The sequence below is a fragment of the Cebus imitator genome, unplaced genomic scaffold (assembly GCF_001604975.1).
Source record: "Cebus imitator isolate Cc_AM_T3 unplaced genomic scaffold, Cebus_imitator-1.0 Scaffold30, whole genome shotgun sequence".
Taxonomy (NCBI): Eukaryota; Metazoa; Chordata; class Mammalia; order Primates; family Cebidae; genus Cebus; species Cebus imitator.
Window position 1 is genome coordinate 4,080,541 of NW_016107345.1, and position 25,747 is coordinate 4,106,287.

General features: G+C 39.4%; 1 protein-coding gene across 1 annotated transcript in view; it reads right to left on the reverse strand.

The window, feature by feature from the left end:
• Positions 1 to 7,637: 7,637 nt before the first annotated feature.
• The window catches only part of PCOLCE2 (procollagen C-endopeptidase enhancer 2), a 65,241-nt gene continuing 47,131 nt past the window's right edge, over positions 7,638 to 25,747 (reverse strand). Inside the window, exons 6-9 of the mRNA XM_017523769.2 lie at positions 19,019 to 19,173; positions 13,841 to 13,924; positions 11,185 to 11,352; positions 7,638 to 8,220 (exon numbers count right to left, since the gene is read on the reverse strand). Coding sequence (XP_017379258.1) covers positions 8,090 to 8,220; positions 11,185 to 11,352; positions 13,841 to 13,924; positions 19,019 to 19,173 — 538 coding nt within the window. The 3' untranslated portion in view covers positions 7,638 to 8,089. The remainder of the gene's footprint in view (positions 8,221 to 11,184; positions 11,353 to 13,840; positions 13,925 to 19,018; positions 19,174 to 25,747) is intronic.

Genomic DNA, 25,747 nt, shown 5'->3' on the forward strand with positions numbered 1-25,747 from the left:
AAAAAAAAAAAAAAAAGTGAATTTTAATGTATAGAAATTATTCCTTAATACACCAGACAAAAAAAAATTTAAAATATAAGGCTACAACATACTAAAATAAACAGGAAAATAACAAGGAAATCTTACAATTCATTACCACTGCCAAAGAAAGCAGTGTTTGCAAGTTGGTAGCCCATCACTCACACAGCACAGTGAGGTACAGTAATAAATGCCAAGGTGAATAACTTCATATTACTGTTTCAAAATGATTTTTGCCATTTAAATTCTATGATTTTTTCATTTAAATTTTGGAATCTCTCAATTTCTACAAAAAAAAAGGAAATTGTTGGATTTTGATTGGAATTTCATTGAAACAAGAGACCAGCTTGGGAAGAATTGACATCTTAACAGCGTTGGTCTAAACCATCAACATGATGTAGCTTCTCATCTATTGAAGTCTTCCTTACTTTCCCTTCGTAATGTTTTACAGTTTTTAGCATTGAAACCTAATAGTATTATACATTAATAACTAAAAGAATAGAATGAGGTTCTACTCTCAGGCAATCCCAATGAAGACCAGTTTGCTCGATCATTAGTTATGTGTTCAGATTTCAAAGCTTAAGATTTTTCTAAAAGTAACTAGAGGTTATTATTCTTTGAGGGATACAAACCAACTAACCTTTGGCAGTCTTTCTTAAAAATAGATAAAAGTGGAAGTGCTGGGTATGGTAACACACTCCTGTGTAGTCTCAGCTACTTGGGAGGCTGTGAGAGGAGGTTCTCTTTAGCCCAGGAGTTGGAGACTGTAGTGTGCTATGATGGCACCTAATGAATAGCCACTGTACTCCAGCCTGGGTAATATTGTGAGACTCTGTCACTGGGGTTGGCGGGGTGGATGGGGGAAGAAGACATCTGCATTCAAGCAAACAGAAAATATGGTGATTGCTTTTTTCTGTTGAAATAAAAATGGAAGAAATGAATTTTAAAATGAGAAGCTGAATTACCTCACAGAATTAATTTCTGAATGAGTTACTGAGCACTTCCACTTTTATCATCTCAAAAAAAAGAAAAAAAAAATTTTGAATACTCAAGGATCCAGAAACCACTTAAGACCATAAGGGATCTCAGAAAGGATCCAATTCCATTTCCTCATGTTACAGATAAGGAAACTAAAGTCCTCCTAGTGCCACACTGTGAGTGAGAATCCAAGTCTTTTTCCTCTTCACCCAAGAGGCTCTTACGTGCTTTATGTTGCTATTAATATCAGTTTTTTTGTGAGATGAATTAATCAGATGTATGAAGGCTTACTTTCAGCTTGGGAATTTTCTTTATAGGTTTCTATACTTAAAAGCTTCATCTCATTGTTGAAATCTAGCCCAATCATAGTATTAGAATGCTACAGGGACATCCTTCAGGCAAAAGATGTTTCACATTTATATCTAGTAAAATTTTAGCCTTTTAAACTCAATTGTTGACATCGTTTTTAAAAAGGAGAAATGACAAAAAAATAAAAACCAGGATTTTTAATAACTTTAGAATCCTTCAGAACAATTTTTATGTATATCCCAAAGCTACTCAGCCAGAACACCCAATTCCATGCATTCATGTGCAACCCCACACTTGTACATCCAGAAAGCCTTTGTCCAAAAAAAAAAAAAAAAAAAAAAGGCTGTTCGTTGTCCAGAGCCATGGCTCATGCCTGTATTCCCAGCATTTTGGGAGGCCAAGGCGGATGGATCACCTGAGGTCATGAGTTCAAAATCAGCCTGGCCAACATGGTGAAACCCCGTCTCTACTAAAATTACAAAAATTAGCCGGGTGTGGTGGCAGGTGCCTGTAATCCCAGCTACTTGGGAGGCTGAGGCAGAAGAATCGCTTGAACCTGGGGGGCAGAGGTTGCAGTGAGCTGAGATTGCACCACTTCACTCCAGCCTGGGCAAAAGAGTGAAACTCCATCTCCACAATAAAAAAAATGAGGCTGTTTATGCTCAGGGTCCGTAATTCAAAGCACTTAATTATAAAAGGTAAAATAATAATATTTTGCCCTTAGGCTAGGGCTTCTTTATCACCTAAGAGATAAGCATAGGAAATTTTCTATTTGAATCACCTGCAGGTTACCTTGGGTTTTTCTATTTGGATAAGCATATCATCTCGCTACTATAATAGTCTTGTTTCTCTCTTTCCAATCCTTACATCATGTATTTCATTTTCTTGCCTTACCACGCTGTCTAGATCCTTTAGTACATAATTTCTAATATGACAGTTTCAGGCATTCCTGTCTTACCACTGATCTTAACAGAAATGCTTTTACTATTTCACCATTAAGAAATAGTGGTCCTTAAGTTGACAAGAAAATGCTGCAGATTTTCTTGCCAACTTAAGGACATTCCTTTCTATTCATAGTTGGCTCAGGGCTAATTTTTTCTCAGGAATAAATGTTGTATTAAGAGTAAATGCTTTTTCTGCATTATTAAAATCAAATGAGTGTTTTCCATCTATTGTGAATAGAGTTTATCAGTACCTTTCCCCATTCTGTTAAGAGTTTGACCTTCGTTTAACTGTAGTTTAGCTTACCTAGTAATCTGATAATACAGTATGTCAACTATGTTGCTAGGCAAACTTGCTTATGGTAAAAATGAGCCCTGATATGTAAACTGCATCTTGATTAGAAGGAACTATCCTTGAACTATGAATCCCTAATGGGAAGACACTGGCTGTGCTTTCCTGAGCGCACAACTCTTACAACCAGGCACGTTGTCTATGAGGAGTCAGGAAGCTGTGCTTATGGAGTTGTAAGAGATATTGGTTTCTGTGGAGATGTGACCTTCCAGCTGATGTGTCTACACCCACTTGCATTCACCTGACTGAATCTTTCTTTTCTCCTTGATTCTGAGACCTCATCTAAGGAGGCCAAAGAAAACAGCTAATGTTTGGCTGTGTAAACTTCTGCCAGACTGCTACAAGGATTCTCACAGAAAAAGAAATTTTGACCCTGTCCTACTGTTAAATTCTCATCCCTGTGCTATATCCTTCTGAGGACATTGGTACCAAGAAAGGTCTGTGGTGCTTTTGACAGCCTGAATGTTTCATTGCACCTCAGTCTCCCTAGTTAGTATTGCAGATCTATCTATTAATTCTGTAAAGTATGTTCATTGATTTTCTAATGTTAAATCAACCATACATCCTTGGGATAAGCCCAACTTGATCATGATCTGTTTTGTTTGCTGAATTTTGTTTGACAATATTTTGTTTAGAGTTTTTGCACCTATGTTCATGGGTGGAAGCAAGCGGACTGGAGATTTTCCTGGTTGCTACTGTCTGCTAAAGTTTTGGTATTAAGGTTATATTAGTCTCATAAAAAGAATTGCTGAGTGGTCCTTCTTTATGTATACTCTGGAGTAGTTTGTTAGATTGACAGTATTTACCACTTAAATGTTTGGTAGGCCTTCCAATTAAAACTATCTAGACCTGGAGCTTTATTTGAAGAAATATTTTAAGCTACTGATTAAATTTCTTTAATGGTTATAGGACTATTTAGGTATTCTATTTCTACTTGAGTCTGTGTTACATTCTCAATGCCCACCTTCACCTCCACCCCTAGGAATCTGTCCACTGTATCTAGTTTTCAAATCTATGAGCATAAAGCAGTTCACAGTATCTTATTACCTTTTAAGATTCTGAAAAATCTGCAGTAAGGTCCTTTTTCAATACTAAATTGGTTTACTTACCCGTTTTTACTTCTTTTCTTGCTTAATCTGGTCAGAGTTTTGTCAATTATATTAATCATTTTAAAGAACCAACGTTTGGCTTTCCTTTTTTTCTATTATTTAAGATTACAATTTTATTCAATTTCTGCTCTATGTGATTTTCTCCTACCTTTGAAAAGTTTATTGTTTCCCTTTTACTAAGTTCCCAATTTGTATCATTCACAAATTAATTTCCACCCTTTCTTTTATAATGTAAACATGCAAAATTATAAATTTTAAAGTGTTGTCTAAGCTGCATTTCACACATTTTAAAATGCAATTTTTCTATTGTTTAGCTTTTAATATTTTGTTTTCCATTATGGTTTCTTTTTTATTGTGAATTGAAAGTACATTTCTTAATTTCTAATTTTTTTCTTTTTTGTTATTGTTTACTTTTTGTTATGAATTTCTAGTTTAATGTTTTTGGAGAAATGTATCTGTTTGATACTAGTTGTTTGAAATTTGTTGAAATTTGCTTCATGATGCAGTGAGTGGGTAAGTTTTGAAATTGTTACATTAAGAGCTCAAAATAACGTGTCCTTGGTTCCGTTCTACGTATGTGTGTTAGGTACATCTAGCTAACTGTGTGGTTCAACACTTCTACATTTTTAATGTTTTGTCTTTTAAATCTGTCAATTATTGAGATAAATATGTTAAAACCTCCCATTATGATGATAAACTTGTCCATTTCTATTTATACTATCTCGGATTTAGTTATATATTTTGAAGGATGTTATTAGCTGTGTGCAAATTTAGAATTGTTATATCTCCTTGTAACTCTCTTCATCTAGAGTAATGCCTTGAGGTATTTTTTTCTAGTATTAATAAAACCATACCATTTTTGTTTTGGTTAATGTTTGCCTGGTAAACCGAATTTATCTTTTTCTATCCTTTTCCTCTCAACTTTTCTGTGTTCTCGTGTTTTAGATGTCTCTTTCAAATAGCACATAGTTGTATATTTCTTTCTAAGCCAGTCTGACCATTTTGACTTACAACTTTCAGTATTAGTTTAGTTGTTTATTGAAATTATTAATATGTTTGTATTTTTACCTTATTTTGTTGTATTTTTCCTGGTTTCACTTTCTTTAATTTATTCTTTTTTTTCCCCTGCTGGTTTTAAATGTTGATGCTGTATTTATATTATTATTTTATATTACCCTAGATAAATTATTGTAAATACTTAAGTTATCAAAGTCCTAAGTTAATAATTTTATCTTTCTCTCTCTCAGGGTAAGGTCTTCAGAATACTTAGGCCAAACCTTTTTTAAAAATGTTTGCTTGCTAATTGAATTCATTTTAATTGCAATTTTTTTTGACTTGCATTTACATAAAAATATATAAATTCAAGCCCCTACTCACCTGAATTCATGGATTCAAGCAAAAGGTGTTTCTGATTAATATTACTTAACTCACATTAGAACTTTCTGATTAGTGGCTGTTTAATTATAGGGCTTTTCTTTAATGGAGTTTTTTTTGTCATTAGTTGATACCATTTAAATAGTCCAGAAGGAAATGGATGCCTGGTAGCAGTATTCTATTAACACATGAAAGAGAAGAAGGTAAATGTCTTCCAATTAAGGTTAACTTGCAAGTAAATAAATGTCAGAATTTAAGACATGGGAATTTGGCAAGATTCTTATACGTTTGCTACAGGAATTCAAAGGATGAAAATCAAGCTAGTGAGATGCTCTGAAACAGTGAGATTTATAATTTTGAAATGTTTTGTGATATGTTAGTATGATCACCTACTCATTCTTCATGTGTATTTGATTCCCCAAGTATAAAGACTTAAAAACAAAACCTTATCAACTATTCTTGAAAAATAAACAATTCATAAAATATAAAATAGTATGAGATCCCAGAAGTTATGTAGTCTTAACTCCCTCAAATTATATAACTAGAAAACTAAACCTCAGTCAAAATCAAGGTGTCTTAGTCTGTTCTGTGCTGTTATAACAGAAAATGTGAGACTGGGTAATTTATTAAAAACAAATATTTATTTCTTACAGTTCTGGAGGCCAGTAAGTTCAAAGTCAAGGGCCTGCATCTGGTGAGGGCCTTCTCCCAGCATTATCCCATGGCAAAGGCAAAAGGCAAGAGAGCACATGAACACATGAACACATATGCATGCCCAAAACAGAAAGAAAAGGATGGAGGGGGGACACGGGGGCAAATTCATCCTTGCCCCAAGAATCCATTTGCACTATAACTAACCCACTCCCATGATAATGGCATCAATCCATTGGTGAGGGCTCTGCCTCATAAAAGAGCTCACCTCTCAACACTGTTGAATTGAGGATTTACTTTCCAACAGATTAAGTTGGGAGGACACATTCAAACCATAGAAAAATGATTTTATAAACAGGAAAGAAGTTACAAAGTGGTTGTTATTCTAGAAAGAGCAGCTTCACTATTCAGCTTATGTTTTGAGTAACTGAAGTAAAAGACAAACCAGTGCCATACACTGCTAACTGTGAATCCTCTAAACAGTTGTAAAATACTGTGTTGGAGACATCAAGAGTACGAATAGTTTAGTTTACTCCTCTCAGTTTTTACCCCATTATGACTCAAGCCCCCACTCACCTGAAGAAATCTTTCTGCTGGTCATGCAGGAGGTCAGATAACTGCCAGCATGCTACTTGTAATTCACCAATAGGAGATTCTATTCAGAAAGGAAAAATACTGAAATCTTTAGGATTCCCTCCTAAGTCCCACAACATGTATCCCTGAAGGGAAGCGACTTGCCTTGAGAAGGCTGGAATCAATGAGGAGTCCGTAGTTAGGTCCTGGCTGGGTGCAGCTGGTCTGTGAAGTTCAGCTGGCTGAGAGAATTTTCTAAAAGCTGACACTGGCCAGGGAAGCCAGCCATCCGCCATCATCAGTCTTCTAGTTCATCTACTTCCTCAGATGCAGAATTCCCTGGTACTGATGGCACCTCAGTGGGAAAGTATAGAAGTGGTTTCTGACCTGCCTGCCAGCCCAGTTTTGTTGCTTCCTTATGCTCACCCAGCTGCCATAACAGAGGGAATGTTCCTATTGAACTTCTATTTTGCCACCCTTTAAATGTCTGGTCATCCTAGGGCCGGAAGTTATTGTTTTCCTCTAAAAGAGTATTTTCCCTTATTTCTACCACTTTGCTTCTATCGTGGAAGTTTGCGACCCACATCTTTGTTCATCCCTAATGTTCTTTCAGCCTTCTTTGGATAGGAATGGCTGTCCGCTCTTCCACAGCCCCTGGCTGAAAACCTCCTACAGGGCTGGTTGCTGCACTCACACAGCTGTGCCTTAAGCAGCTCTGTGTGAATGATGGTCCTTTTGCTGTTCTTCCACTAATGAGTGAAAATAGATTTCTCAAAGGCTCTTAGCTGCCTGATCCAGGTAACTGGGGGTGAACAGGGTAGGAGTGTCAAGCTCACTCCTAATTTCAAGTTCTATAAAATGACCAGTTATATAGGCTAGTATTTACTAGCCTAAGTACTAGTATTTAGTACTTAATTCTTCAAATCAGGATAAGAGGGCTTTCCTCTGGGAGTAGGGAAGGCTCTTCTAGTGGCAGTGGGGGCACAGGGTTTGGAATTACCATTCTTTAGCTTGATTGTTTTGTCTCTTAGGAGACATGTGCTCTGGCAAGTCACTAAACATACCTGAGCTTCCGTTTCAATTACAAAATGAGAGAGTGTGGACTAGGTCCCTGAGAGATTTTATTCTAGCACTCACATTCTGTTTCTGCAGCGAGAAGAATTGATATTACTGGATCCATTTAGTGCCTGAAATTCTTGGAATGCTCTTTTAGCAAACCGTAAATTGATACAAAGGCAATCTTATGTGTAAATAACAATATTCTTATTGCCAAAAGGGAATATTCCTTGTATAGTGTCCCACTATCTATAAAAAGAAGTTTCGTGGCTGTTCTGTAATCCTTTAAAATATTTTATTAGGCATTGATTTAGAAAACACAAGACAAGATTGTAACACCTTAGGGCAAAGGCTTGAAGGTGAAACAAATATCACTATAAATATTGCACTTCTAAAACCTCTTTTTGACATCTTCACACAACTCAGTTCTAAAACATCCTTTTACAGAGATGTATAAGTAAACTGCTTCCAAGCTGTCAATGCTTGACACTTTCAGCTTCCTCTCAGCACACTCAGTCGGCAGGTTTCCAGTCAGATACTGCTCCTCTCAGAGCAGACAAAGAACTTCCCTCAGCTATCTCGGAGGCCTCAGACCTCCATCAGAGTGAAGAGTCAATCAGTCCCACTTTCAGAATATGTAATTTTATAAGTATTTTTTTTTCTACTGAGAGAAAATAGATCTTTCAAAGGCAATGGCAGAATACAGCTTAAATGGACACAGTTCACTGTTAACATTGCTTGTTTTTTAAGGCATTCAGGAGCTTCTGATTCTTGGTCTTGAACATCATGATAAAGCTGTTTGGCATGATTCTGCCTTGCCCATCTTCACCTACTTGGCCCATAATAATGTAATTTAGACCTACAGAAAGAGAATATAAAAATTAATCTCTCTCTATGTGTGATGTATGAAACAACTTCGACTATAACTTACCTCTAGATAAATGGTCTCTTCTGCAAATGATATGATTATAGATGTATTCCATCTAGTATAAAATCTGGGTTTTCTTGTTTTTGCTTTTTAGAGATGGAAGTCTTGCCTTGTTGCCCAGGCTGGTCTTGAACTCCTGAGCTTTTAAGCGATCCTCCTGCCTCAGACTCCAAAGTAGTTGGGACTACAGACACATGCCACTGTGCCCAGATGATAAACTCTGGTTTAAGACTCTCATCAGCAGCTGGTTGTGGTGGTTCATGCCTGTAATCCCAGCACTTTGGGAGGCCGATGTGGGTGGATCACCTGAGGTCAGGAGTTTGAGACCAGGCTGACCAACATGATGAAACCCCATCTCTACTAAAAATACAAAAATTAGCTGGGTGTTGTGGTGGGTGCCTATAATCCTAGCTACTCAGGAGGCTGAGGCAGGAGAATCGCTTGAACCCGGGAGGCGGAGGTTGCAGTGAGCCAAGATCACACCACTGCACTCCAGCCTGGGCGACAAGAGTGAAACTCCGTCTCACACACACACAAAAGGACTCTCATCAGCAAAAAGCCAAATTCAACTAGTAAGGTATTTCAGCTACACTAACACCCAGGAAGCTGGACTGAGTGGTTAGATCCAGCCATGCCCCACCCTGCAGTGCTGTGGGTCTGGTGTGGTTCCAAATGCCTGCTATGAAGAATGCACCATGTTAACGTGAAAGACTCTCCTTCTTCAAGGGGCCTCCAGGGCTCCATGATGAGCCATCCTCATATGGCTTCTCATTCCTATCATGTGTCTGGATCTTCCTGGCATTTGGCAACTAATCATCCACTCTCTCATGTTGTTGTTGTCTTGCACTTTAATCAGTATCTCAAACATGTATGCTATGTAAGCTGCTTAAGGGCACAGATGGATCATATACTAGTTGCATTTGTACAGTTTCTTGCAAAACATGGGTGTCAAGAGTACTTATACTGTTTATACTATGTTTTTGTACCTTGATGTGTCTGGCTAAGTTAGGTCTACACTGGGGCCTGAGTTGAGGTATTGGGTAACTCTGCATATTTATATTACCTCAGAAATAGATCAGAAAAAAGGTATGTGTTAATTCCTCCTTATTTCCCCTTTCCCCTGGTGTGTCATAGAGAAAATGTGTCCTTCTTCTCTTGAATCTTCCTGTATGTGTTGACCTGAGATACTGGGCAGGTGATGCCGCCTCAAAGATGAAGTGCTAGCAGCATTATGAGACCTTAAAAAATCTCAAGGTGGATTATCTGCTGCTTCTGGCAGTTCTAGAAAGAAATGTTTCTCTTTTACGCACCACATTTTCAGGTTGTCCTAAAATATAGAAATATCCTCAAACTAATATTTAAACCAACAGCAGTGTCTGTAAGCCTGGCTATATCTCTTTTNCTTTTGTGATTCTCTCCAGAGAGTCAACAGGAGGCTGCTAGCCCCTTGACTCTTCTGAACAATCTGAATTCACAGTAAAGCTTGCTTTATTTTTCATTTTTTATACACTCCTGCTGTCACACAGGCTGGCGTGCAGTGGTGTTACCATGGCTCACTGCAGCCCTGACCTCTTAGGCTCAAGGCATCCTACCACCTCGGCCTCACGAGTAGCTGGGACCACAGGTATACACCACCACAGCCAGCTAAGTTTTTTTATTTTTAGTAGAGAGGAGGTATCACTATGTTGCCCAGGGTGGTCTTGAACTCTTGGGCTGAAGCAATCCTCCTGTCTCAGCCTCCTAAAGTGCTGGGACAGTAAAGCTTTCTTGAAATGGATATTCTGTCTCTGTCTCTGTCTCTGTCTCTCTCTCTCTCTCTCTGTGTGTGTGTCGGGGGGCGGGGGGGTTTGATTTGCTTTTCTTGTTGGAGAGGTTCATAACAAGACTAAAGAAAGAAATGAGCTGAGGTTGAACTGAGAAATCATAGTGTATCACATAGTGGAATACCAGGCATGATAGCATTCTAAAGAAAGAGATCTGTCTATCTGTGCTGTTAGGGAAGATGTCTAACCTAATGTAGGGGAAAAACTGCAATAGAACTTGTGTGTAGTGTGATTCCATAAGTGTATATGCCCATGCTTTATATGGATAAAAACTGTTTGGAAGGAACTTAAAGAATTTTTTTTTTTTTTTTTTTTTGTAGAAATATGGTCTCACTATATCACACAGTCTAGTCTCGAACTTGTGAGCTCAAGCAATCCTCCCACCTCAGCCTCTCTAAGTGCTGGGATTACAGGCATGAGCCACCATGTCCGGCTGGAAGGAACTTTTTAGGGTACTTCTAGGGAAATGAAAAGGGTTTCACTTTTAAACATACTCTTACTTACTTATTTGAACTTTTTTAAAACCATGAAATATATATTACAAGTTAATTGTTAAAGATATATTCTTAAAAAGTCATGTGCCTCTAGCTCTGGAGGAACTTTCCGTTTTTCATAATTTCTTTCAATAAACTCATTCCTATCCATGGACTTAACAGTCCTATCTCTGCAAATGATTCCCAGATCTTTGATACTAGCCCAGATATACCTGCCTCTTCTGAACTTTGGGTCTGCATTTCCTGCTGGCTGCGGGATATTTTTCTTTAAACCTAGACAGTACTGGCACCTTAAGTGCACTCATCTAGAATCTCCCTCCCCTGCACTGCTCTCTGTGTGTCTGTTGCCTACTGACTCAATTTCAAATGCTTCTTTCACTTGTTCATGATGGCACTACCCCTTCTTCTGCCGCAAGTTACAAGGACTTGAATGAGAGCCCAGTTCTGCCTGACTCCAAAGGCCTTCCTGCTCTGTAAGAAGTGGGCTACATATTAGCCCTGATTTTACTTCCCTAGACCAGCCATAGTGGGGAAAATCCATGGCTTGCCCAAAGAGACCCAGTTTTCTCCTTACTCACCTCTTCTGAGGAGAGGGCACTGCTTGCAGACCACAGTGAGCCTGGCACTCATGTTCTTGCCTGCCTGCTGAATTGCCAAATTTCCCTCTTTGTAGATGTTGATGATTGAGACTGTGGTGTGTAAACTCCCACCGCGAGTGACGGTTGTGATAACAGTGCCGGCTAACACTGCAGAAGAAAACATTTTGAAGTGATGTGACAGTGAAGGCAAATGGAAGCAAAATGAAAAACAAGTTTCTATTCTTCTAAGTTTCTGATATGAAACATTTTAATGGTAAAGAAAAAGCCCATAGAAGTTTCATATTTGCTTCTGTACATTTGGCACCAAAATTTAGGTTGGAAAAAGGGGTCATGGAGCTGTAATGCTACCCTGGCTGTTGGAGATTGATAACTAGAAAAGAAGCCTAAATACTTGCCACACTCTAGTCCACTGCCAAGGTTGAAACTCTTTAAAATGTGTTTTTTTGTTGTTGTTTTTTTTTTTTTGGGCCAGAGTCTCACTGTGTTGCCCAGGCTGGAGCACAGTGGCACGATCTTGGCTCACTGCAACTTCCACCTCCTGGGTTAAAGCAATTCTCTGCCTCAGCCTCCCAAGTAGCTGGGATTATAGGCGCCCGCCACCACACCCAGCTAATTTTTGTATTTTTAGTAGAGACGGGGCTTCACATCTTGGCCAGGCTGACCTTGAACTCCTGACCTCATGATCCACCCACCTCGGCCTCCCAAAGTGCTTGGATTACAAGTGTGAGCCACCTTGCTAGGCCTCTTTAACATGTTTTATCTAACAAGTGGATCAATTGTTAGATAGGGGACCTCTAAAGACCTTGTATCTTTAGAGGCAATTCTATGCCAAGAGATGCGCAGTGGGGGTTTGGGCCACTAAGATGTGCGTCTTTGTGTCAGTGTGGGTGTGTAGCCACCTTTCTCTGTCTTCCCTTGCCCTTCTCTGTAGCTGTCCTTTCTTCCTAAACTTTTCTTCATCCCCTAGGTCCTCACCTCTGTCTAATTATCAGTAAAGCTCTGTCTTCTGTGGTCTTTCATAATCTCTTTCTTATCCACTCTGTTTATCTCATTTAATAAGCCGAAGTACAGAACGGAGGTATTAACTTGAACTCCTTTTTTTCCTTAAAAAAAAAAAAAAAAAAAAAAAAAAACCTAGTAAAATTCAGTTGATTTTTGTTATGTAATCCCATTTTTTCCATCGTGACTCTCCGAGAAGAGTCTCTCTTTAGAGCCACTGAAGGAAAGATGCTATCTTTCTCACGGGGGTGCTGCAGGCATTCTGGGGGCTTGAGCGAGGACAGTTCCTCGTGGTGTAGGACTTGCACTGCATACATTTTTTTACCAGCCTTGTCCTTCCCAGAAAAATCAGTAGCAGTTCCTAGTTATTGTGACAACCAAAAAAAAAAAAATGGAGTAATCTAAAATCTCTAGGGATTTACCACTTCCCAGGGAAGCATTACCAGCCCTGGTTGAGAACCAGTGGCTGGTGATAGTTTTTGGTCATTTTGCCATGTAATGGTCACGTTAATGGAATAAATCAAGTTTTGATCTTGGTTAATCTGACTCCTTCAGAATAAAGTGAACACTCACTGCTTAGGCAGTGTGCAATGTTCATAAAATCAGAATTCCTATGAGGCTTTACTATGATCCTACGTGATAAGTGTTCACTACAAAATTCAGTCTATAGCCAAGTGAAATCAGTGGCTCTCAAGACACAGGGAGGGAGACTTCCTGAAGCACCTTCTATAGTAGAGTCAGCTGGACGTGGTAGCAATTACATGTGGTGTTACTTGTTTCCATGTTTACGCCAGTTATTTGAATTGTAGCATGTGAACTCTAGTAAGATTCAATGCCCCAGAGTTTTCAGCATCTTCACACCTTCACTATGATACAGCTCGTCTGGACTACAGAAGTTACCACTTCAAGGCACAGAAAAAGCAAGCAAAGCCTCTCTGGGGAAGTTTGGCTTGGGCCACAGCAACTTGCTCTTCCTGATCAGATTTTTCTTAAATGCTCTCTTTAAGCCACTTAAAAAATAACCAAGATAATTAAAATTCATATCTTTTGCACTTAAGTAGTTTTCATAGATGGTGCAATTTTTCAGTTGGAAAAAGCTCTTAAAAATTCTAAATCATTAAAGAATACCTCCTCAGGTTCCAGTTTGTAAGAGTTTCCAAAGGGAATTCAGATTTTCAACTTTTACTTCAGTACTTTGGAAAGGAAGTACAGGAGAAATACTTGAATTTCTTCTGAGAGAGACCAGCTTTTGAATATAAGCATGGGTATGTTTCTAATTTACTTAAGTTGAATTATAGATGTGTGAAAAAATACTCTGTATATGAAAAATATGTAAGGAAAAAAGTATATAGGTTTTTTTTTTTGAGAATAGTCAGCTAGAATACAGTGTAGCAGTACCATGCACCAAGAGTCAAATTATTAAGCTTATATGAAAAAAGTATATTTTCCAAATCCATATTTTTCTCAGTTGTGAAATCTAACAATTTCAACATTCTTGTGTATGGGCAAGTATTTTCTTGGATAAATGAGCAGCGTTACTGACCCTTCACCATAAATTCATAGGAATTCCTTTGAGATTAAGCACGCCACGTCAAGTTTCTGGTTAAAGAGAAAAAGACTGGCTTTTATTTCTTACCAAAGTCACTTGAACAATAATTGCTCTCCAGAGTCCCCGTCCGTTTACACTTTTGTTGACACAGGGCCACGGTGGGTTTTAAACCTTCATTCAAAGAAGACATAAGTTTCAGGAAAAATGAATTCAAGCATAATTAGTCTTTAGCTCTCTCCCCATTTAAAATTTTCACTTATTTCCCTGAGCTACCAATCTATCACTGCAAAGAAAAATATTAAAACCATGCAAAATAAATTATCCATGCTACCAACTACTGCCCTACTTTCATCAGGGCAACTCAACACCCTCTACTGAACTTTAAACCTGAGATCAAAGATAGTACAAATTTAGCCCTGTTCTCTTCTTCCTTTATATAAAACTAACACTATAAGAAAATATAGACATATTCTGAATTTGTGCCCTGTTCAGAAAAACAAATTAGAAACTCACAGAATGTAGGTTAATCTCTCACTTTACAAAGAAATCCTAGGATGTTCCCCTAAGGACATCCTTAAAATATGCAATTGCCTAAATATGAGTAGTACAGGTTTTTAGAAATGCTGTTCATGAGTAAAGTGTGTTATATTTGTAATTAGATGCAACCAGTCACTAAATACTTATTTTGAGCCTGGCACTGGCTACAAGCATCTTAAGAACTAAGAAGTAGATAAATTTAAAAGTAAACCAAATAGACAAAAGACAGCAGTTCTTAAGGACGGCTAATGTTGCCCCCTAGCAGGCATTTGGCATTATCTAGAAACATTTCTGGTTATGACCACTAGAGGGTGCTGCAAGCATCTAGTGGGGAGATGCTAGAGACACTGCTGAACATACTGCAGAGAACAGGACAGTCCCCACAACATAGAATGATCTGGCCCAAAACAGAAATAGTGCCAAGGCTGACAAGGGTTAACAACGTGAAAATAGTTCATCCTTATAATCACTTAAAAATTCTTCAAAAATATTTGCTAATCATTTGTTTCTGTGTGACAATATACTAGGAAGAATTAAACAGAACCACAGCAACAGAACTGACCTTGTCAGGTAAATATCTGCAATTGTAATATTGCTCTTCCAGCATGAGCCACTAACTCCTCAGTTAATTTATTATTTTACCTTTTTTTTTTTTTTTTTTTTTTTTAAGACAGAGTCTCACTCCATCACAGGGTGCCAGGCTGGAGTGCAGTGGTGCAACCTCGGCTCACTGCAATCTCCGCCTCCCAGGTTCACGCAGTTCTCCTGCCTCAGCCTCCTGAATAGCTGGGATTACAGGCACCTGCCACCATGCCTGGCTAATTTTTATACTTGTAGTGGAGACTTGGTTTCGCCATGTTGGCCAGGCTGGTCTCAAACTCCTGACCTCAGGTGATTAGTCTGCCTTGGCCTCCCAAAGCCTGGGATTACAGGCGTGAGCCACCATGCCCGGCCTATTTTACTTACTCTTAATCTGCACCCCCTACTTAACTCCAAAAAGAATCTGAAGCAGATGGCAATATTAAAACATATAATTTAATGTTAAAATATATATAATAGCTTAAATATTTTTAAAAAGAGAGAGAGCTTAGAAAATGTTTGGAGGGAGAGAGACATAGCATTGTCAAAAGTTTTGAAACAATGCTTTTCATTGTTTCAAAAGCATTGTTTCAAAAATTCACTTCAGCAGTAAATTTACAGAATTAAATTTACTGAATTAACTGAGTAAAAAAGTTGTGGTGTCCCTGATGGCAGGGCACCCTTTTCCAGGCCCATCGGGAACCAGCTCCTCCTCAGCCTCGGAACGTCACTCTAGAAGTGGGGTGGGTGTCCCACGTGCCCTTCTCCCACTTTGGTGGAGCCCTGCTCTTTGGCCTGCAAGTCACTGGCTCTGTCCCTCCCCTCCTGATCTTACTGTCATCTGTCTCCTTGACCTTCACTCACAAAGCTGCCCCCTGGTTCTCAGCCTTCCCCTCCCGTGTTCCCACAATCATTTCTGTGGTTCAGCCCTCCTACACATGATCCTGCAGGTCTGTAGCCTCATCTTCGCCAGGGACTTTCCCAGACACTCAGTCCCGGGCTTGGATGTTTTCATGCTGTGGCTGTTCATTGCCAGTCTGTCAAATTTATACCCACTGGTATCCAGGACAGCGTTCTCCCCTTCAAGCTTATTTATTTAATTACTCTAAGACTATGTCTTCTTCTATCTTTGATGGTTCAATACATTGGCTGCTCTCATTTTTCCCAACCCCTCAACCCTGGTCTGTTTTTAGTTTCTTAGCAATTCTATTTCATTTCCATGGTCCATTATTTCAATCATTTTTTAGACAATGCCATAAGGTCCCTTCCCCTCTGTCCTTCAGCCCTGTATGAATCTGCAGGGAAATCCGTTTTTCCTGTGCCTACCCTCAGACAACTGAGTACCAAATGGACCTTCAGCAGATTGACAAGTGGAGATCAGCCTACTCTCCAATTTCTGCAGCTGTTTTTGAAATTCTTTCTTAACCTCCTGACCTCCAGTGCTGCCACTCCCTTCTCCCTCTCAGAGATGACCCTGCCTGTTTTCTAGGAAGAAGAGAAGCATAGCAGAAAATGTACTTGAGATCCCCACCAAACCTCCAAGTCATCTTTATACCGTCTCTCCTTTCCCTCCTCTGAGAGAGGGGTCGCCCCCTCTGATCTGGAGCCATTCCTTCTGTGAGTCCTCTGGAGCCAGCCCCTCTCACCTTTATAGAAACTTTCTTTCTCAGTTCATTCCTTCAGTCTGCCACTGCTTTCTTCTTTGCTAGTTACTTTCATCAAAATAAGCAGGTTCCAGACTCTCAAAGCCTCTCCTTCTTTAAGCCCAAACTTGGGGAGTCAGCTTCTGAACTTACTATCTCAATTTGCCATGTTCCACACTGCCCTCAGCACTCACTGCCTGGGTTCTGCCCGCACAACAACACCCCTTATACAGATTGTGCTGGCCTCTCCAGTGGCCTCCATGTCATGAAACCAAATGGAAACATTGTAGTCCTCCCTTATTGGAAGTCTCATCAGCGCTTGACCCACTGATGGCTCCCTTCTGAAACATTCCCTTCCAAGGCTTTCATGACACATCCACCCAGTTCTCCTCCCTTCTCCCTCGCCACTCCTTTTCAGTCTCCTTTGCCAGTATAACCTTCTCTTTTAAAAGCTGGAAGTTTCTAGAGGGTTAATCTTGGCTCCTCTCCTCCTCCTACTCTCAGTCTCTCTCTAGGAAATCTTGTTGTTGATCATGGTTTCAACTATCTATATATTGATGGCTCTTAAATTTAAATCTGGCTTAAGTTTCTCTTTTGGTCTGGAGACCCGTGTACCCGTACACATGGCATATCCACTGGGAAATCTCACAGACATCTCAAACCCAACAGGGCCACAGCCAGATTTATAAATCCACCTCCAAATCCAGTTATCTACCTCAGTGAACAGTGGCAGTATCCCCACCCTCAGCTGTGCAAGCCTGAGACCTCAGAGGCATTCTTGACACCTCCCTGATCTCCCTAGTCCAATGAACCACCAAGGCCTGCCACCATCTCCCTCCTGTCTTTTGACTGTCTCTGAATTTGTGCCATTGCACAGTTTACCTGGAGTGGCACAAGACCCTGATGAACTACTGGATTCCTATGATTCATTCACCTCAAAGTGGCCACAGTGATCTTTGTAAAATGTGAACCGAATCCTGAACTTTGCTTAAACCCATCAACAGCTTCTCCCACACATAGGATAAGAACCAAAATACTTAAAGCATAGGAGAGAGTTGGTAGGCCCTGAAGATGCAAGTATAAAGAGAGGCTGGGGACAAAGTGTGAAGGGTCTAACAAACCAGGGGAAGGAGTTTGGGCACGCATGCCGTCCAATCTGGTAGTCACTAGTCATGTGAGGCTTTTCAATTTTAAATTAATTAAAATTAAATTAAAAGCATGCACCACCATGCCCAGCCATTAGCCACATTTTAAGTGCTCGCAGTGGCTGCCATATTGGACAGCACAGCTCTAGACTATAAATTTAATGGGAGAACAACATGGTCTACTCGGTGTGGTGGGAGCGAGGTGGGGCATGAGGTTGGAAGAAACGGTAAAGGATATCAAAGATGACCCTCTAAGTGAGGCTACTGAGGCTGTGGACATGCTTGGGAAGATAAGCGGAGAAGTAGGTTTGAGCCAGAAAATAGTGTGATAAAAATAAATTTGTATATGCTTTCATTTAAATAGCTACAGCCACACTGTGTTCAGGAGATAATTACACATCCATACTTGTGATTTCAGAGAAAGTTCAGGATGGAGATAAAAGCAAGGGAACCACTAGCTCAATAGGTGTGGCCAGATAATTCACTGGAAAGAAGGACATCAAGGGTCATTGAGCTGAGCTGGAGAAATACAGCAGTTACATGAGGCAGTACACGTCCAGACCACACGGTGGCGCACTTGTGGAGTGGGAGGAAAAGTTAGACCCAGAGGCACACGCCTGTACTCAGCGCCAGCCTGGGTGTACACGCAAAATGTGGCAATAAAGCTGAGCTGAAATAAGCCTGTTTTACTTCTTAACCTTAAATCTTTCCTTCCTGTTTTCCCCCTCCTCCCTGGATTTGGATTTTAAAATCTGAGGCCTGAAATCCCAGTACCTGCTGACAGGGCAGGCAGAGCTGCAGAGACCCACTGCTGCCTCTCTACTCCTGACATCATGCCTCAGGCCCCAGGCCAGTTTCCCAACCAGCCTCGGTACTTCGTTGAATATTGTTGTTTAATTTACTCCAATTTGAAAAAGAAAAAAATAACTTTTTATATGACATTTCACTGAGAAGCAAAAAAACAAAAACAAAAACAAACATTGGCAGAATATGAAAATGCTGATAGCAAGGCCTTAGAACTTTAACCTAAAATATCACAATTCTATATAATAAAAAGCAAACGATAATTCTGTCAGTTCCAGAAACGGAAACTTAGGCTTATAAAGATCTGTGCTTATAATAGACTTTCTAGTCATTGTTCAATGGTCAGTTTTCTTACCTGATATTTAAAAACTATTAGCTCATAAGCATTTTTATACCCTATACCTTTCTTTCATTAATGCAGTCATATTATTCTCTTACCAAAGCTTTCATCCCATTTAATTTCAAGTATCTTTCTCTCATTTAATATTCTCTACTTTAAAAGAATTCTTCTTATACTCCTAAAGTTTTTGCACAAACTTCCAAACAGAATAACTTACCCGTGGTGACAGGGACTGTGGTGGTGACAGGCTGTGCTGTAGTTGTAGGCAGTCTTTTTGGCCTGAATTTGTAGTGACCAATAAACCCATCTGCAGTTAAACTTAAGTCTGATAAAAACTGAATAAGAAGTTCATTTCTCTCAGATACAATTGGCCTAAAAAAAGAAAAATGTGTTATTAAATATACATGTAAATAAAGTGGTGCCTCTCTGAAAATGTAACATTTTCTAGTTTCCCATTAACTTCTGACAATAGATTACCAGTTGTTTAAACTTAAAACATTTAAAAATACCAATTCTAATAGCTCACATTTGCTGTTTGCTCATCTAGGCACTGTGCTTTATGTGAACTGTCACAGTTCACCCTCACAACTCTATTCTTCTCTTTGTTATGGAGCAGGCAACTGAAGTTCAGAGAGTTCAAGTGATTTGCTCAAGGCCCTATAGCTAGTAGGTTGGGAAAGTCAGAACTTGAACCCAGGACCAGGCAACTCTAGAGACTGTGGCAAATGTTGGGACCTGGCTGGTTTTCCAAAAGCACCTCATGGTTTGCCTGATTGGGAAAAGGCAGATTCTTTGAACTAAGACTCTTGAGTTCAAGCTGGCCTGGGTTTGCCACATGTTGGCTACAGAGCATAAAATGGACAAATCTGGTGAAAAATTCCCACACCCTGTAAAGACACACACAGAGGGGTGATCTCAGTGGGCTGATTATCTTTTCTATCCACTCTGGGCTAAGAAAGCCATGCAAAGGACTTCCATTTCATTTCAGTGGCAGTTCTTAGGTATGCCTCAAATGGAAACATTTCTGTTATAATCTCCATTAGCAAAATGCTGTAAAGGAAAAGAAAGTGATGAATCTGTTTTGGCGGTCAGGAATCACATCACTGATTAGGAGCTCTAATTTTAGGAGCTTCCTGGTTAATTAGCACTAAAGGTTTAGTAGAGATGATCACTGAGGCTCAAAAGCTCTCTTAAATCTTAAGGGATTTACTGTATCATACAAGATAGTTTCATTTAAGTTTTGCTATTGTTATTTATACAATGGTAAAAAAAAAAGCTGTCTGATTAATGCTGTTTAAAAACTAATTAAAAGATAGGAAAAAATTTAATAAGTTATTTAAATGAATTAGCCAGTGGTTTCACTGAACACCTTTTTTGAGACATCTTCTCAGCCAATCGCTTCTTAAGCATCGTGGACAGCAAATAGTAAGGCACCTCTTTTTGTTTATTTTCCTAGTGTCAGCTATGCTGAGTAGGGTTGGATGGTAGAGAGGGTAGATCTACCTGACCCAACCAGTTAGAAAAACTGCATGATCCTTTCCGTCTTGAATATAACACCTTGAGCCAGGGGATGGGATGAATCAAAAAGTGAGCTTTGTGATGTACATTTGTAGTTTGTTATGGGTTGAATATTTGTCTCCTCCAAAACTCACGTTGAAATTTAATGCCCAGTGGGGCAGTATTGAGAAATGGAACCTTTAAGAGGTGATTGGGTCATGAGGGCTCTGCCCTCAAGAATGGATTCATCCATTAATAGATTAATGGTTAAATGGGTTAATGGATTAATGAGTAATCATGGGAGTGGGATTGATGGCTTTATAAGAAGAGAGACCTGAGTTAGCATGTTCTGCCCCCTCGCCATGTGATGCCCTGTGCCACCTGGGGACTTTGCAGAGTCCCCACCAAAAAGGCTCTCCCCAGATGTGGTCCCTTGACCTTGGGCTTCTCGGTCTCTGTAACTGTAATAAAGAAATTCTTTTTCTTTATAAATTACCCAGTTTCAGGTATTTTGTTATAGGCAACACAAAACGGACAAAGACAGTTCCAGCCACAAAAGTGATAAGGTCATTTAAATAATGCTTCTGAGAGTCAAGCCTTTCATGACAAAATTACAAAAAGCGCTTATAAGCAGCAAAGGAAAAAAAAGAATCAGGTCAGCCTTCTAGACATGATGTTATAATTATATGATCATTTACTGCTTTTTCTATGAATTAACCTTGGGGTACTATACTGAAAGCTGAACTTTCTCATGGAAGAGTATTTTAGGAACAAAGATATATTTTTATTATGCTGCAACTGAGCTTTAGGATAAATGTGACAGAATCATAGTGCACAAATGTACTGGGGGCCATGTTACGTCTGCAAATTAATGTTCTAAATCACTAGGAAGATAAGAGGAAATTTCACTTAGATCCACTCTGCATTGGCTAATCCCAAGAATGGATTGAGATGCTGTTTCATGTGGTGTAGAGCCAGTTACTGTTACCTGTCTCTAGTTATCACTCCACACTCTTCCTGTCCTTCAGTCACTACAGCCATGTAGTGTCCTGCCAGTTTTGCTTCGTAAATATTTCTTGATCCACATTCTCCTCTTCATCTCCACCATCCTTCCCCACCTCCTTGACTTTACCTGGACCACTGCAACAGCGTCCGAACTAGCCTCCCTGTTCACCTCATCTAGGGCAGGGGTTCTAGAGCCTCTGGTCCTGTCATACCTGGCTTCAATTCAGTTGAGTGCTCCCATCTCTGTAGCTCACAGAAGCCAACTCAACCCTCCTGCCTCATTTCTATGGAGGCCCCAAATCAAGGTTTTGGCTACAGAAATAACATACATCTCTCCTGTGCATCTTTATTAATGGAGATACCTCTGTTTGGAATGAGCCTCTCCTCCCTTCTGTCTCTACCATCTCTTCCTTCAAGACTTAGCTTCGAGAGGCACGATCACCTTTCAAAAGCTTCCCCTGATCACTTGTCCAGACTGGGCCAAAGAACTCAGAAACCCACCCAGGACATTCATTAACCAGTTGACTTATCTGCCTTGTTTTGTTCTCTCCCATTACTTACCTCTGTAGTTTTAATTTATTTTTGTATTCCAGGTGCCCAGCACATAGCCGGGGAATAATCAATGTTTCTGAACACAATTCAATGGCATTGATGCTACACTGAATCTAACACAAGTCTATCTATCCCCAGTGCTCCTCCTGTTTATATTTTTAACAGGGAAAAGCTCCCTAGACAGGTTTTCTCATTTTCTGCACTGCTCTAACCCAGAAGTATTCTAACTATGAGAAATATTCCTCTGGATAAGAGTGTTAGTCAGTGAGCTGGCAGCCAAGCTCTTCCAGTCCAACCCTTGGGAAATGAGTGACGCTCAATAGCCGCCACTAGTGCCGCCCCTCCTCCACCCTCATGGAGGCAGCCGCTACCCTGAATTTTGTGCTTATCATTTTCTTGTTTTTAGCCATAGGTTTATCACACACCATGCATCATTATGCGATATACTGTATAGGTTTGAGTGTTTTTAAATGTCATAAATAAAGGTTATTGTGTACATTTTTCTTTTCTTGTTTTGTGTTGTGTGTTTTTTTTTAAAGACATTCAGCATCACAATCAGACTATTACATTTAGCAATCAACAGCATGGGGGCAAAAAAAAAAAAAAAAAACTACATTAAAACCCTTTGTTGAAATGTTTTACACTTTCCACAGAACAGAAAATAAAATAACCTGTTATACAATTAGACAGAAATACAGTCCTTGAGTTTTTTGCCCATACACATACATGAGCATTTGTCTAAATCATGTCTTCCTTGTAGCAGGTAGGCCCGGCCACCACTGTGCTTGGCTGAGTTCACAAACCTGTAGCTTCCCTGTCACTTCTCTGGCTCTCCTCTCCTGCTAAGCTTTGTTTCCTAATTAAAATCTGCCACTGCCATAGCTACTGCTGCTACTGGAACAACCATAGCAACCTTGGTTTAGTGGCTTGGCAAAATATTGGCCTCCACCAACACAGGGGCCAGAGCTTCTGCCTCCAAAGTTTCCTCCCTTCACAGGTCCAAAACTTGAAGACTGATTGTTGTAATTGCCAAAATCTTTGTAGCTTCCACCACCTCCAACACTGCTTCCATCATTACCAAATCCATTATAGCCATCCCCGCTGCCACCAAGGCCACCACAACCACTGAAGTTCCCTCCATGACCAGTGGTCATTCCCACCAAAACCACCACCACGGCCACCACCAAAGTTTCCAGAACCACTTCAACCTCTTTGGCTGGATGAAGCACCAGCCAGCTCTTGCTTTGACAAGGCTTTCCCAACTTCACAGTAGTGGCCACTCACAGTATGGTATTTCTTAATGAGAGTCTTATCCATGGAGTCATGGTCGTCAAAGGTTACAAAGGCAAAGCCCCTTTTCTTGCCACTGCCTCTGTCAGTCATGATTTCAATCACTTCAACTTTTCCATACTGTTCAAAATAGTCTTAGGTGATGTTCTTCAGTGTCTTCTTAAATGCCACCAATAAATTTTTTTTTCACAGTTAAGTGGGCACCTGGTCTTTGAGACAGCTCTCTTTGGTTCCACAACTCTTCCATCCACCTCATGTGGCCTTGCGTTCATGGCTGCATCCACCTCCTCCACAGTGGCATATGTGACAAACCCAAAGCCCCTGGAGCACTTGGTGTTTGGATCACTCATTACCACACAGTCCGTGAGCGTTCCCCATTGCTCAAAATGGCTCCTCAGGCTCTCATCAGTTGTTTCAAAGCTCAACCCTCCAACGAAGAGCTTCCTCAGCTGTTCAGGCTCTTTAGGAGACTCTAACTTAGACACGATTGCAGGGAGAGGAGAGATTTTAACGATGCTTCTTCGGCAGCATCCATGAGCAGAAAGCTTGTGTTGTGTTTTTGAGACAAGGTCTCAGCTCACTGCCACTTCTGTCTTCCAGGTTCATAGGATCTTCCCACCTCAGCCTCCTGAGTAGCGGGGATTATAGGCAGACAGGCCCTACCAGGCATCGTTAATTGTTTTGTATTTTTAGAGACAGGGTTTTTACCGTGTTGCCCAGTCTGGTCTCGAACCTCTGAGCTCAAGTGATCCGCCCACCTTGGCCTCCCAAAGTGCTGGTATTACACACGTGAGCCACCACAACTGGCCTTTATTATTACTATTTTTTTAACCCTCAACATTAGAACTGAGAATTATCCACTGTTCTCATTGCTAGGTAATGTGTAGCATAACACAATTTAACTATTCTCTTGTTGATAAATATTGGACTATTTACTTTCTCCCACCTTCATTACAAACCACATTGCTGAGAACATTCTTGTATATGTCTTGTGGTGCAAAAGTGGTCGTACCAATTTACACACCTTTCAAAGGTTTATTCTGTGTGCAGCTTTCTTTTGGGAATGCCTTTTCATGTCTTTTACCCCCCTGTTTTTCCTACTGGATGGTTATCTTTTCCTTATTAATTTTTAGGGTTTCTTAATATATTCTGGAACCTAGGCCTTTGTCAAATATGTGTTATAAATATGTTTCCATTTGTGCCTTTTCTTTTCCCTCTCTTTCAGGTACATTCTGATGAGCAGGAATTCTCATCTAAGTTTTTCATTTAAGTTTCTAATCCATCTATCATTGATTTTTTGTGTGATATTAGCTACGAATATAATTCCATTTTTCCATATGAATAAAAATAGACTTGGCCCCATATATCAATGAAGCCATCATTTTCCTGCTACCTGATGGTTCTCTGTGACATGCCCAATCTGCAGATACATATGGATATGTTTCTGGCCTCTCCTTGCTGTTTAATTAGCCAGTCTGCCCATCTCTCTTTTAAAACCACACTGTCTTAATCACAACAGCTTTCTGATAAGGTTCCATACATGGTAAGGCAAGTCTTCCTGCCAGGTTCTTCTCCTTCAGAACTATCTTACTTTCGCCCCCTTCTTCCTATCCGCTTGCAATCCCATGTACATTTTAGAATTGGACTGCTAGGCTTAATGGAAAAATCAGTTTTAATATTTTTAAATGATACTGAGTCTTCCTATTCATGAGCATTGTATATAGCTCCATTCATTTAGGTCTTTAAAAATATATTTTAGTAAGGTTTTATAATTTTCCCTGTTAAGGCACAACATTTTTATACTTATTCCTGAGCAATATTTTTATTGTTTTAAAAATAATATATTTTTAATAATACAAACTTTTAAGTTCATGCTATTTAAGAAAATATATTTGTGAATAAAATGATGTTTCCAATAAATAATGTTAAGTCCACAAGTCATGCTTTAATGTGTGACTGTGTAAGGTATAACATTAAATTAATAAAGTATTTAAGTTCAAACCAACCTTGAATTCCTGGTCGTAGTGTTTTCTATACATTGCTAAATTTGGCTTGCTAAGTTTTTTGTTTCAGGATTTCTTTTTTATCACATTGATAAATGAAATTTGTCTCTAATATTCTTTTCTTGTACTGTCCTTATCTTGTTTTGGTGTCAAGTTTATACTAGCTTTAGAAAATTAATTGTAGAACAATCCCTATTTTTCTTTGGAAGATTCTGTACAGTGACCAAAATATCTGTACCTCAAATATTTGTCAGAACTTTTCTTTCCTTGATAGGAAAACTTTTAACTACTGATTAAATTTCTTTAGTGGTCATTTGGCAAATATGGATTTTTCCTTCTCCTGTGTCCATTTTTGCTTGAAAAGAATATAGTTTCTCCAGTTGTTGGATGTAGTATTCTCTATTTGTCTATTAGACCAAGCCTGTTCATTGTTTTTCAAATATTCTACCTCCTAATTTCCCATCTTTCTGTCATTTAGTTAATCTGTTAATTGTTGAAAGAGATGTGTTAAAAATCTCTAATTGTGAACTTTGTAGATCTGCCTTTAAAAATTTTTTTTGCTTCATATAATTTTATGTACAAGTTCACAATTTTACAAT